This window comes from Haemorhous mexicanus, chromosome 3 (assembly GCF_027477595.1).
Source record: "Haemorhous mexicanus isolate bHaeMex1 chromosome 3, bHaeMex1.pri, whole genome shotgun sequence".
Classification (NCBI taxonomy): domain Eukaryota; kingdom Metazoa; phylum Chordata; class Aves; order Passeriformes; family Fringillidae; genus Haemorhous; species Haemorhous mexicanus.
The window spans coordinates 40,696,285-40,711,396 of record NC_082343.1 but is presented as its reverse complement, the minus strand read 5'-3'; the positions used below and the strand labels follow the sequence as shown (position 1 = coordinate 40,711,396).

The following is a 15,112-nucleotide window of genomic DNA, read 5'->3' as shown; positions in this document are numbered from 1 at the left end:
CTCCACAAGAGCAACCAAACTGACAAGGGAAGGGACTAAACCCTGGTGGCCTTTAATGGCCTTTGGTGGGTCTTCAGCAAGCACTGGACAGCCTGCTTGTATGAATGGCCCCACCCCACAGTGAATGGAGAGCTCTGCTGATTTTCACCACTAAAGAGCATTGTTTGAAGGCCCACTTTCCAGGCAGGCTTGGAGGAGGCAGAGAGGAGCAAGAGGACAGCTTACTTCCGCCCTTGCCGCTCTTCTCCATGCGGTACTGGTAGATGTGCAGCGTGAAGAGCATGTGGGAGTTGCGGTGATCCTCCTCATCGCAGTCCTGCTGGCTGCTGCGCCGGGAGGCGATGGCGGCGTCCAGGAAGAAGGCGGCCTTCTCTGCCGTGGGGGCACGCAGCTCGCTCTGGTTCTGAAGCTGCAGTTAACACCAGGGAGAAACGGCTGAGAAATTCCCGCACGGGTAAACACCGCCCGACAATTTCCTGCAATCAACATGTGGTGTGGATACACTGGCTTCTACTGGGACCACAAATGAGGAGGTGTCCAATGGAATGAGACCCTCCTGACACTGGCAGTGGCAGTAGCATGCCCTCCAGGAGCCCTCATGGCTAGAAGTGGGGAAAAAAAATTGCAGAAGACACGTCAATCCCAAACTCAACAGCTGGCAGAAAACAGCAGTGGCACGGCTACGTGTTACCTTTCAGAAAGTGTTAGAAGGAAGCAGTCCACAGATAAATCTCAAAAATAACAGGACTGAAGCTTGTGTTCTGCCCCGTGCCATATGAGGAGCAGCCCAGAAGAGAGGCCTTTTCCTTGCCACTTCATACCACAAGTTTATTACACACCTGCTCATAAGCCAGGGCAATCCATTAAATGGAAGAAGGCAGGTAATGCACAAACATTCATATTTGCTGGACCTCAGTCCCTGTCACCAGCCTGCTCTCAACTCTTCTAAGTGACAGACACCATAGGAGGGCAGATATTATTACCACCTCCTAACATTAGGAAAGCCTGCATGTTTCATGGCACCTATGACTTGTTTGTCTGTGCATGGGACACGAGACTGCAATCTGATGGCATTAGTTTTGGCAGTACACAGAACTGGCCCACAGCCCATAGGATAGATTTGTCTTGTCTGGCATAAAAACAGCAAGGAGCTCCCTGTTCATGGGGTTTGCTCCCCTGCTATATAATACAGCTGACAGTTAAGTTCTCCAAAATACAGTGATTCTGTTTTCTCTTTGCAACCATTATCCAGTCTGAGGAGGGATAAAGCTGAGGCTGTGCGTAGGATTCAGTGACACAGATGAAGGCTGAGCTCTCTCAGGAAAGAGGGAGGGGGACAGGAAGGAGTTAACAAGGTCAGCAGAAGGCAGGCCAGTCTGTGAGCTGATCTCACTAAAGTAAGCAACAAGAAAATGTGCATACTTGGAAAGGTCTAGTGACAGACAGCATGACATATGGTGATCACTCATTTGCTATACACACTGCTGATTCTGCATATCTGCATGGCTATAATATAATATCCTCCCTTCATCTGAGGGTTTGGAGAATTCAGGTGTACGACACATAACTCCAGAATGTCTTGTAAGCACTCATAAAAATGCTTCCTTCCTTGTAATTTAATTCAGTCTTTCACACTGCAAAGATACATAGGTGTCTCATGGAGCTACCTTCTCCACTGATCTAAAATAATTAATTTTGTATATATAGCTCTACTGTCTGCATCTATATGAAAATAAGCTACCATAATGGAATATATATTATTATTGCTATTGTGCTAAAATTGTGCTAAAATACCTTAGTAAGGAATTAAGCACAATGCAGGTGCTGGTTGTGACACAGTTATGTAACACATGCAGTCTGCAAATTCTTAACTGAACCATCCATCACTCCAATGGGAGCTGTACAGACTCAAGTCTCTCATATTTACTGGACTGCATCAGTTACAGGACACCAGAGGGTGAGATCTCTAGTGATACAGTAAGTATTTCATAAAACGCTGAAGTCAGGAGTTAAGTAAAAATGAGAGGCCTAATTGTTATTTAAATCAAAACACAACTTTATAGTCCTTAGGTAAAATGCAAAAGAACGGAAAATATGACCTAAGTATGCCTAAAAAGCTTAAACCACAGAGATAAGACACAAAATTTATTACTTGCTGTTTAAAATCTCACAGTTCATGACTTGTGTGGATGTGAGTCATGATCTCTATATGCTTGGAGCTGGATACAGGGTACATGACCCTGTAGGTCTGTTGCCTTCTCCCTCTATTCCCCACCCTGGAATAAGCAGGCCTCTTGACAAAAGCATCCTTTGCCTTTCAGAATGAAAGAATGTTTTCAAGCTCCATCACTTTCTTCTGCACCCTCTTCATCTACTCATCCAAAAAGCAGATTTACTCCCCTACGAACAGCAAAATGAAAGAATAGGTCCCTTTTCCCCTCAAAAGAAAGGGGAAAAAATAGGGCTGCTAAGAATTTCTCATAGTTACCCAGAAAATAGATGAGCCAGTTACTCATTCCTGCTAAAACTCCAAACCAGAGAGAAGTTTGAGTTTTATCGACTTGCCCAGCTCAGGAATTTACTTCTTGGCAGCAATTAATAAGTAGCAATTAATGCTCCCTACAACACCACTAATGCAAATGCTATAAATAATGTCATTTAAAAGAAATAAACAGCCATATTAATGGCCTACAGTGACTTATATAGTGAATATTTTAGCTTGTTGTTTTACAAAAGAGAGATCACACTTTTGTTTCTTTTTTTTTTTTTTTTTAAGAATGAGGCAAATTTTTGTTTGCTCTAAATGTTTTCACATTTTATTGCAAACACAAGCCCTTGTTCTATATCATTTATACCAGAGGTACAAATATTTAGGCCAGGAGAGCATATGGCCCTGCAGCTGCAAGTCATAAAGTTTTTGCATGTTTTAAAGTAAACACTTTCAAGTTTATAAACTCTATGCTCTGGGTAGCTCTTGAATTTGAACCATCTCAATAGCTCCAGAAGAAACCAAAAAAGTCATGTTTACTTGTTTCAGTGTAAAATTAATCTTGGATTCACCTGCATGCCACAAATGGGGTCTTCACAAAGGTAGACACCTGGGGACTGGCCATCTTGTAGGCTGCCTGTAGCCACTTCAGACAAGAGGTCTCTCAGATTTTCTTCTTTCCCCCACACTTCCACTGCAGAAATCCGGACTGAGAAGCGCGCTCCTGTCTTCTCTTTGCGTTCATTAATCAACTTGAATAGCCACGAGATGGCACAAGGAATTATTCCAAGGTTTTGCATGGAATCATCCTTCCCAATCATGGTGTATGACTTCCCTGTCAGGAATGGGGGGATGAAAAAAATATAACATCATTCCCAGGACCTTGACAGCCTTCTGCCAAGAGAGATTATCCTGTACAGCATTCATGAAAGAAACTTCACAACAACAAGGACAGTCAGCAATGGGAAGATATAGGCAGGTAGACAAGTAGGACATGGAAAATCCAGATGAAATCTTGAGCTTCTTTCAAAAATCATTACCTCACGCATTCCCCTGACATCTCTCATTCCCAAGCAGGGTGCTGCAGGCCTCCACCTTGCAGTGCTGCAGAATCTGATGTGGTTGAATCATGGAAGGAATTGAGCAGAGTAGGAGTGCCATGGTCTCTAAACACCTCTACTTTGAATACTGTAAGTGTGGTATTCTTTCAATTCCATTTTACTTCAAAGCACTAGATTGTATTTCAAATGCTGGAGTTGAGATTGACAGAAACCTGTTCCTAAAATCACACAGATGTAACTTCATTCAGGAAAAAAACCCCAAAACCAACCAGGTATACGTGATCACTTAGTGCAGAGGTGGATCTACTACAATTAATATTTCATCTGGGTCAAAACTATCCCCTGGTAAGGTATTTTTTAACTCTGCAGTTATAGCTCTGGCTTTTCTTTGTTGTAAAACTTTGGTGATTAAGAACACACACAGAGTACTACCTTTAACTGCTTTAGGTGTCACTACATATAATGCTTTTAGATGAGTTTTCTAAAGCTCCTAAATTTATAAGCCAAATGAGAATGGTATACATCCTTTCAGGCAAGTTCTTATGGCTTCTTTACCTTGTTTCATTTCTTATGTTGAATCTATGTGGGAAAAAATCAGCGAAAAAAATACTTCTATGCACATGTCTCTGTCAAGGTCTGGGTAAGTCCATGGTTTGTGGAATGGTGGTGGTGCAGTTAACAAAGCAACTGCAGAGACCCAACTCTACAAAAGCCTAGCTAGGATACCTCTGTAAAGGATGTGTAGCACTTCTGAGAGCCTGTTATCTGGTGGCTTCCTTTCCCATCTCATTTGCAATGCTGTGTTTTGCAGATCACATCTAAGAGCTCATCCTAGTGTCACTCCTGCCTGGTCCAGAGGGGCCTTCTGGTGTAACTGGAACACCAACCTGCTCCATTCATTGCACCAGACCTGGTTGTATTGCAGCATTCAGTGCTCCCCAGGTTTTGTTGCCTATGATTTGGGATAATCATGGCCTGATACAGCTTGATCTTCTTTACCACCTGCAAACTGAATTATCCTTTTAAGTCATATTTGTACATCTGTGGTTGTTTGAGACAGTAAAGAATGGAAATCATTGCACACATGCAATAAACCCCTCTTCATTCAAGAGACAGCACTTCCAAAATACAATTAGATAAACATGAAAAGAAATATGATTACTCTAAAAGTCCATTTATGTCAAAATAATAGTGTTAATGATGATGATTCTCCTTTTTATTGTCCTTCTGTGAATACCTGAAATGCTATTGAAGCATGTCTAAAGTGTGAGTTTTGATCCATCAGTAACATTCAGTCACCCATTAGAATAAGACTTGTTGGAGACACAGCAGGAAGAGGTCAGTAATGAGTGAACTGTCTAATCAGGGAATAGAGTATAAATTAAACTGCCTGAGTGCCCAGTCACACTCTGTAAGAGCGCCATCACAAACATCAAGTACTTGAGTGAATACTCATAGTACACAGCTTGATAAAAGTGGCATTTGGGCAAACCCTCACCAACACCAAGCACATTTGGAAAACTGTAGATCACTGTTGGACCATTCATTAACAACTGAAGACAATGAAAGACAAAATTGCTATAATATTTAAGGGCTGAAATGAAGCAATAATTCAAAGGTAACTTCTGTTCTAAAGAGCATGCTGCCCAACATTTGCACAATTAGAAAAGTGAATAAATGTGTAAGCAAGAGGTGAAGATGCAGCACGAGATCATGCACAGGTACTTTCAAATACAATTAATATAAACAGACAAATAAAAGTTTGTTTTCCTTAATCTAACAGACTAGCAATCCTGTATTAAAAATATTCATTTTGCTGCTTGAGTAGGGAAATTTAGCAATACCAACCAAGCTTGGCATGACCAAAGCAGAACACGCAGCCATCCGCCCCATTGACCACAGACTGGATCACCTCAGCCACAGTCCCAGCACATACTTCAGCCTGTCACAGGTATTGGGAAAAAAAAAAAAGAATAAAAATACAGGAAAGGAAAAAACCAGAAACAATAACAATAATAAGGAAAATAATTATTTTCACCAGAAAGGGTATTAATGTCTTCCCTCCTCCAGATATCATGTTGAAGTATCAAAAAATCTAATCTTGCTTGTCTCATTCATGTGACCTGTGCTGTTGATGGGAATGACATTAATTGTGTAAGCACATGAAGCAGGACTTGTGTTCTGGATCAAGTAAGTTTCATTTGCTGATACATCAACATCCTTTGTGGCGTTAGAAAAAATACACATGTCGTAAGGGGGTGTAGTTGGTTTGTTAGAACAGCCTATTTAAGGGATTTTAAAATACAGTTTTGATTAAAAAACAACACTGAGGAATTTTTGCATGCTCAAGTATTTGCCCAGTTATGGACTGAGTTTAATTCCACATGCATGTGGGTAAGGAATGCAAAGGGAACAAGCAGCCTCTTTGGAATTAGCTGTGACCCAACATTATTATGAGTCTTCTGAGCTTTTTACAGTACTAGACTCCATTCTGAAGACTTCAGCAGTATTTTAAGGAGTACAATACAGAAATTTACCCCAGTCATTCTTGGATTCAAGGTTGAAGGAGGCTGAATGGTTGACAGTGCTCCTGCAGCAACTGCTTAACAACAGTGGATGAAACTCAATCAGAATTCATTGTTTAGGCCTCGAAGGGAAGCACTTTGTATTTGACAATACATCAAATAAAGCCATCCTGGTTCATGGCTACTTCTAGACTATCTCTACAACAGAAAATAAAATGGGCCAAGAAAGGGACTGTTCACAGGTCAGCCCCTTGAACGACATCCAGGTATTAGTCTGCAAGGTGCTAGCTGCTTGGACCAGGACTGGGTGCGGGAGAGACCTAATGACACAAGTATGTGACAGCAATTTAGATGGCCTTGTGTCCTAGCTCTTTTTGGTTTGTGAATACAGACCCAGTCTTAGAAGACTGTTTTCTAATTATACTTTTCAATGTTACTTTGCAATGTTACTTTACTCTTTTACTGTCCTCATGACATTTGGGTAACATAGTTCATCAAACCAAAGTCTAATAAGGATAAGAAACCTGAATATATGCTCATTAATAAAGACCAGTGGATTAAAATCCCCATCTTCTTATTGCAAACTGTACAATAGAACACTGTAAAAATAATCCTTGATCCCTTAGTTAATAAAGGACTGCATTAGAGAACTGTAGTTCTGATCACATATCTGTAAACACTAAACAAAAATATTTTATAATACACAGGAACTTGTTGATATTGAGGATTTTCCTATTAGGCACCATTTAGCACTACTATTGAATGTATAATTTTAGGAGAAATTATTAACAGTGAAGAAAAATGAAAGCACACTATTATTCAGCAAAAATTTAATAAACTGAATTCATTATTGATGGTCATGGCAGACCAAATTCAGCCCTGGTAGAAGTCCTCTGAAAGTAGTACTGCTGCAGCAGAGATCAGTTTGGCTCTGGTGCACGCTGCTGCTTAGATAACTCCTCCGATCATACAGGGCCTACCTGTGATGCATCTTGAGGGAAAACTGCATCAAAAGCAAACATCTTGGGTGGAACCTGGCTGCCCCTTTTCTGGAAAGCATTCTGACCTCCGCAGGCCAATGGGTCATACAGTATGATTTGCTTCTTGCGGGGGTCAACTTTTAGGAAAGAGCTGGACTCAGACGTGTCTCTGGCAAGCGTGGAAGAAATGCGCACCATGACTTTGACCTGTCAGCAAACACACAAAAGATGAGCACATTTCATTAGTCTCAGTAGTTTCATTGGTTGCTCTACAACTGGTCTGTTGAATGAATTTTCCAGCTACACTTGACCAAACCATATTTGGTTTTTGTAGCTAGTGTCTCAGTGGAAGACAGTGAATACCAGGAAGTATTAGGCAGAATTTGTCCTAAACGATGAAGTGAATGAAGCCAGAACTCTCAATCTATTTCAACAAGCAACTTGTATATTGAGAATTACAATGCACATCATGGTGCTTTAGTGTCGATGCTACTCTAGTACAATGAGGAAGTATTGCATCACCTTGCCTTACTCTCAATATAAATTGAAAACTAACTGTACCCTGGTGGCCCAATTAAGAAAGCTGAAAGATACTCTAGACTGCTAAGCTTTCAGAACTGCTGTGGTTTCTACGAAACAGTCTGATCAATAAGAGCCCATAAAAGGCAGATCTATAATTTACACCTTTGCAATTCTAATCCAAAAGCAAAGATGAAATGCACAGTTCTGAGTGTTGTCATCAAAGAGTTGTGAAAAGAGTCCCATTTTAATGGTCAGATTTTGAAATTACCATCAATGGAGAAAATGTAACAAGCGATAAAAGATTTGTTAAAACATGTTGGCTCACAACTCATTAGATAGCTACATAATAAGATGTTATTCCTCGGACAAAAATAAATATTCATAGATTTAATGAGGTTATTCTGTATCCTTAGCTGAGTTGGTAAGCAATTTTGGAAGTAAAACTGATGATAATCTATCTAGCTTTGGATTTCCCCATAAATTCACCGGCTGTGGGCACGTGAGCTCCTGACTTTAGAGGGCGAACATCACCTCTTTGCAGTTCTAGTCACACCTGCACAACTTTCTCCTAGAACACATTGGCATTCACACCAACTAGACAGCACTTTAATGTTAATGCTCCTTAATCATATGTCACTTCTATCAAACCCACCCACGTTTAGCATGCAAATGACCACACAGGGTCATGTCAGCATAGGGTGGGAGCACATCTGCTGCTGGAATGGCAGATGCATTCCAGGAGGAGGCTGTAACCCCTGAAGCTGGGCTGCAGCTCCTGTTGGTCTCACTGAGACTGGTGCCCTTTGTATGTAGGTGTCATCTCATGCTGGCCCAAGCTCATCCTGCATGCAAATAAATCAGCTGCTTTGAGAAGTAAAATCTGGGAAAATTCGTTTTTGACACAACTCCTTTGAAGACAACAGAATGAGATCAGAAACTAACTATTATTATTCAGTATTTCTGTGACATCTTCTGTGTATGACAGTGAATCAAACTGGTAATTTGACTCCAGTATTTTAACCTAGCAAAACAAGTTGTCATTAAATGGTGAAATGGTCACAAATCTGCTCACACAATTTCAGTTTTACACAAATATCAGAGGAAAAAAGGAAAAGTACTGCTTGGGTAGGAATGTGTTCTCCCCTTGCTCAGCTGAGCTACTTATGAAACGTAACCTCTAACTACAAAAAGCCACCTCTAATGTTGTGCCAAAGGCATTCTTCTGGACCCAACCCTAAGCAGAGCTGACTTCTACTGAGGACAACAGCAGCCAACCACCCAGTCAGTCCACATGAACTGGGCAAGGTCTGTTTATTCCACCCCTGGGTCTCCTGAAGATTGGAAAGGAAGCACTGGTCAAGTTAGCAGGGAAGGGAGGGAGCACAACTATAAATTCATGGAGAGCAAGAAAACAAAGGGCAGTACCAATCCTGTGCTGTTTTCCTATTTTCAACTTCATATGCCTTTGGCTTTCTTTTACTGTGTCCCACATTTTTAAGTAGATACCAATATCATGAGTATTAGACTGATTTACTGGAAAACAAACATAAATGCTATTCTTCAGCTACTTTAAATAAAATACTTGCATGCTTTAGAAAGTTCTTTCCCTATAAGTTTATGTGTATTTTTGGCTGCTATGAAACCATGTACTCCAGATCCTCTATCTTTGTGTGCAAAGGAGAGTTAACAGAATACTCTGGGCTAAGTTTTTTGGGGTTTTGGAGAATGAACAGTGTGTGAAATTTAACAACTTTTCATATACAGGCAGTCTAAGAATTCTTTCTGGCCCCAAACTGTATGGGTTTGCAGTGTTAGCAGAAGCTACACTGGCTTTGTTATGGTATAATATCACTGGCATGGGTCCGGATTTAAACCTGCTCACACAAAAGCAGATTAATACCTGCCACTTCTTACTGAAGGAATACTGCAAATCCTCCTAACTTCCAACAGCTATAGTGATAGAAGCTAAGGCATCAGGTTCCTCTTTCCCACAAGTAAAATACCAGTTTAACTGAAATCCTAAAAATTTACTAGCATCAGATAAATGGAATGAACCTCTATTAAAAAAAAAAAAAAAAAGTGCTCAACTCAGAAGCCCCAGGAACTGTCAAACAGCATATATTGCTCCTCAATACTGCCAAATATAGACATTTCTCAAGAAAAATACTGCTATTGCCATAAACCTTTGTATTTCTGTGCATTAGGGATTTTTGTTTTGAGACCTCATGGTTCACAGAATCACAGAATCACATGGGTTGGATAAAAACCCCGTTAAGATCTTGAGTTCAACTGTTAACATATAATTGCCAAGTCCACCACTAAACCATGTCCCTAAGTGCCATGTCCACACAGAATCCTAGAATAGTTTAGGTTGGAAAAGATCACGTTCATATGTGTTATGGCAGAGGAATATTATATTGATTATATTGTTCATATGTGTTATGGCAGAGGAATATTATATTGATTACATGTGGATATCCTCTTAGCTGGATCACTTTTTACTCATCATGAAGATGTCTGTGTGCCTTGGGACACCACATCAAAGGTTATTCTGCTCACCCCCTTTTAGATCAGCCTACAGGAGCTGTCTCCATCTGAGTCAGTTGTCTGACCCCTTTGCAGACAATAGAGAGGAACAGACACTTCTAGCACTAAATTTACATGTTCTGTTTTATAACAGATGAAGTCCACAAACACCTCTTGCTTTCTCTGCAACACCACAGGCATCCTAAAAGCTTACCTGAGATGTAGGTGCCTACATTGTAGGCTGCCTAAAGTTATTCTTTTTGCTCCAAGCATAATAAAAATGTTCTTTCTGGGAAGCACAGTGCCTGGCCCAAATTCCATAGCACACACACACACACACAAATCTATGTGACAGTCTCCAACAAAAATACATGTCAACACAAAGCTAGGCACATGAGTGTCGTGGACACAGAACACAAGTAGTAACAATAGATTATTTGAACTCATCTGGTAATTTGTAGGCACTTAAATATCTTCCAGGCCAGTTTCACACCAGTGCAATCCTCTCAAATTACTCTTGATTTACATGACATTAATTGAGAAAACAATTAGATCCCATCTGTGCAGACTGTATGTCCCCTGTATTCAATGGGAGCTACGACTCTAACGCAAACCCAATGGGCAGGCAAAACACAGGCAAACTTCTGTCCTGAGAAACACATTCAGAACTACATATCTAACAGTGGCACAATGAACTAGGCAGACTAAAACAGATTTTAAAACATCTGAGCCAGATATAACTTCTGAGAAGACAGGCAAGCTTGTGGTCTGGGAATCAGCCTGAGATTGGGGACCTAGGACCCCTCCTGATGGCTGTGTCCAAATGCAGTATGACTGAGCTTTTGGTGCAGTCTGTCCGTCTGTCCACCTGTACAGGAGGCAGAGTCACAACTCACTTCACTGCCAGGCACACTGAGAGATTCAGTCACTGCCTGGCCTCAAAGAACTGGCAATAGCCATTTTTTCCACACCCCATTATGAAACATTTTTATGCTTGTAACCTAAATCCAAGAATTCAGGCAAAGCATTTCCCTACAGTAGTTATGACAAGAGTAAATCAACTAACAGCAGTAGAAATTATGGGAGACCACAGCTTCCTGCTGTGCTGTTTCACAGTCCTTCATGCAATTTATATCTGGGGGGTTAGCAGGGGAGGCTCAGAGTCTGTGCTGGCCATTGAAAATCAACACCACAGGAGAGGCAGCACAAGGATGGGCAAATGCAACTCAGCCAGCTATGGGGATAGCACAGGAACTTACTGGACTTAAAAAACTTCAGCTCAATTTAAGGAACAGACAGGCTGAAGATCATGGGGCTGCTCTGGGGAACTCAGAAATACAGTATGGTTAATTTGAAACTAACTGAAAAGTGAAGTTTAAGAACGTGAATACTTTATGCTTTCAATTTATGCTTAAATAAAGTATAAATTGAGCTTCTCTTTAAAAAGAATAAAGGTTTTCTGCTTCACTTCCTGTGTCACTACTCCTTCAGTCCACTGCTACAGTTTCCCACTAATCTCCCATAATTGAAACATCTTAAAGACACCATTAGCAATTAATGGGACCACTCAGTCTGCCAGAAACTCTGATTTGAATTCCAGCCCTCAGGTCTTGGCAGTGCCCAGCCTTGGATGCACCTCTGTCTGTTCCTATGGGGAAACAGGAAAGCAATCCCCTGAGACATGCACTCTTGGTAAAACAAACAGCCTGGGCCTAATTTTGATCTAATGTTACACCCATGCAAATCTGGCTGAACTCAGCAAGAATTACTCTAGCTTAGGAGTGGAGAGACAGAATAAAAGAAAAGGTCACTTATTCTGCATCACTGCTGAGCCTTTTATAGGATATAACTTCACTTCTTAGGTCTGCTTATGCTGGTAGCATTTTTTTAATGTGTTTTCTCTTATGAGTTTACAGTATTTCACTGGACAACTATTTAATCCAACAGCACCTCCATTTACTTCGCTGCATTTCAGTTGCTGCCTTCAAAGATATGACTTGTTCTTACATGAGTTCTATAGTCATCGAATTCCACAATATTACTCCAGATGTGAAATGCCACAAATAAAAGCAGAATCAGAAGTGTAGTGTTCTGGCTTCCTCAACTAGTTTGGAGGTTTTTTTGGTGCATATTTGTCTATGCGCTTATTTTACACATACATGTGTGTATTTCAATTATATACACAGTTTTTAAAGCATATACATTTCCTGAATATAAATAATTTTTTTCATAAATTTCTCTCTAAACAGCAATTATTGGCATTATGGGTCCCTTCATGGGTACCATTCAGTAGCATCTAGAGAAAACCTAGGGGAAATTCTGTATTATCACTATGCTACTGTACTGTAAAAATAAGGGTAAACTTTTAATCAACTCTATGAAAATTTCAGTTGCCTGAAACATTTTTCTTTCTCCTTTTTTATCTAATGCATCCCTATAAACACACCTACTATTTCTCAAAGAAGGAATTTGCTAATTGCAGGATTTTCCCCAGATAAACTCAATTTGTGACCTGTCGTGGACCTTTTGTTATGTTCATACTCTGTGGAGAAGAACAAAGGTTCAGCACACTCTGCAAAGTAGAACTGGTGCCAAAGAAATAAAAAAAAGAAAGCAAAGTCCAGGCACTGACACTGCCATGTCTCCTGTGCCCACAGGGGGCTGTCTGCAGGACCAGCAGCAAAATGAGCAGGGGAGGTGGGAGAGGTAGAGCTGAGTCTAATCTGTATCACCCACCAATAGCTACAAACACAGACTGCAATGAGGCAACTCAAGCAGAGATCCACACTGGGGATGTTATAACTTCCTTCTACTCTTGCCTGTAAGATTTCATTTGGGGTTCATTTATCTAATTACTGCAGGGACAGGGCTAGACAGCTGTTGCTTCAGGCACTGTGCTTGCCTTTATGAGCTGCTTTTCTCATCAATCATTTGAGCAGCTTCTGCTGGATGTGTTCTGGGTAGTGGTGGGAGGCAGGAGCTGCAGTGCAGTCACAGGAGAGACAGGCCAACCAGGACTATTGAGCTGTTTCAGCACTCCATCAATGTAATGGCAATCACTGGCTGTAGGAATAGCCTTATTGGAGGTTAATGAAGAGTAGGTTTTGTAATTTCTCACTGTTACAGTTGTAAATAATGGTGTGAGACATGCATTCTTGCTGTAGCCAGCTGCAAAGTACTACAGCACAAGAAAATCTAGGCCATCCCTATGCTTGTGCACATGCATGCTTTTGCACAAGGGCTGTGAAGTTTGAAGCCTTTCTACTGTGCTCAGACAATATGAAACCACCTGTAAAGTATGTTAAAGGATTTTTCTTACAGATTATGAGACAATTAGTGGATCATGCTAACATGAAATCTAGGAGGTCAAGATAAGCAGACTGACCCAGAATGCAACAAATGCAGGATTGTACGAGTGGACATTGCTTTAATGGAAATGTGATCACATTTAGAAAAAAACACAAACAAATCAACTCAGATGAATTATGCCCATGTAACCTGGTCAGGAAGCATGTGCAAACAGGCCTTGTTGTCCTCTCTTTCTGTTTTCACAAAGGTAACTCTCCTAGGCTTCAGCAGTGCTTTGCTTCAGCAAAAATTACAAAATACATAGGCCTGATCACTCTTGCTGTTTGTGGAAATGGCTGATACTGATGCTTTGGAAGAGCAGTGAAAATAACTGAAAAAGCAATAGCACTAGAGCATGCAGGTCTCCTCTTTTTTTACAACAGTTCCTCTGTTTCTATCTTGTGTAGTTGCTAAAATTTTACCAGCTCATCAACCCCACCCTGTACAGCAGTGGAATTAATCTGGACTTCTAGCAATAATGGGAAGTAGCGGCTGCACACTGTACCCAAACACCAATCATGTTATTCAAAAAATGTGCATTCAGCATGATTGCACACTTTTTCAGTTGGGCAATGCAACTTTAATAATGAATTCAGTAAAATCTGGTGTGAAATGTTCTCAGGTTACAGGGCATGGCTCAGTGGTTCCCTGTACTGTTCGTGGCAGCAGTAACTGTGAGTTTGTCACTATGGTTTGGTACAGTTGAAAGACAATGCTGACCACCAACACTGTCTGAAACCAGCATATGCATCAGACCAACCATTCAGCCCTAACATTTCTACTTCATTATGTACTAGATTCTAAATTAACAGAGAGCACTGCAACTTTCTTCTACTTGTAAAAAAATTAATTAAAAAAAAAGCCAAACCCCCCCACCCCCACAAAAACAACAACAAAAAAACTCCAAAACCAAACAAAAAAAAAAAAAAAAACAAAAAAAAACAGACAAAAACCCAAAGAAGACATAAGGATCATCCCATCATGGAAAACAGTCTTTTTCAGTCTTTTTTTTAAGGCTCCCCACATGCAGACCGGGTTCCTGGCTTTCCTTTTGCTTCCTTATGATCTCTTTAAGGTAAGTCTGTGTTTCAGAACTGCATAACTGGGCAGGAGAAGGATTTTTCCCAGCTTCTGACATTCTCCATAGACCTGTACATATGGTGGGACCAGCTTTTTAAACATCACTGAGAGTGGCATTTTCATAAGAACTGAACAAGCCAAAACAGACTTCAACAATCCCAGCACGAACAACATGGGATCAGCCGGCAAATCTTGTCTTCCCTGCAGCAGTGGATCTGCAGGTATGTAAGCATGCACTCACTCCCTACTGGCTCCAACACACTACTGCAAAAATTTACTCTGCTTCCCCCACTCTGATGAGAATTTCTCTGTGCACAGGACAAGTACAGTTCACTGCCATGAATTTCAAGATCTCATCTTTTCCTTGGTGCCTTTTAAAATCAAGCCTATTTCCCTTCACTTCAGTGATTTTTAGAGGGTTTGCCCCCTTCCTTTCCTCCTAGTTAATACAAATTTCTCAAAAGGGTCTTTAGACACACAGTATCTATGAAGTAAATTAAACAAGATAACTTTTACCTGGCACAAAATGGAGAACTGGCAGCTTTCCCTGTAATTCTTGTCCTCTGTTAGGGTATGGTCATA

At 40.7% G+C, this 15,112-nt stretch overlaps 1 protein-coding gene across 1 annotated transcript in view; it reads right to left on the bottom strand.

The window, feature by feature from the left end:
• Positions 1 to 15,112, bottom strand: part of LOC132325699 (kinesin-like protein KIF26B) — a 269,005-nt gene that overhangs the window by 58,395 nt on the left and 195,498 nt on the right. Inside the window, exons 5-8 of the mRNA XM_059843282.1 lie at positions 7,055 to 7,261; positions 5,398 to 5,491; positions 3,061 to 3,323; positions 226 to 409 (exon numbers count right to left, since the gene is read on the bottom strand). Coding sequence (XP_059699265.1) covers positions 226 to 409; positions 3,061 to 3,323; positions 5,398 to 5,491; positions 7,055 to 7,261 — 748 coding nt within the window. The remainder of the gene's footprint in view (positions 1 to 225; positions 410 to 3,060; positions 3,324 to 5,397; positions 5,492 to 7,054; positions 7,262 to 15,112) is intronic.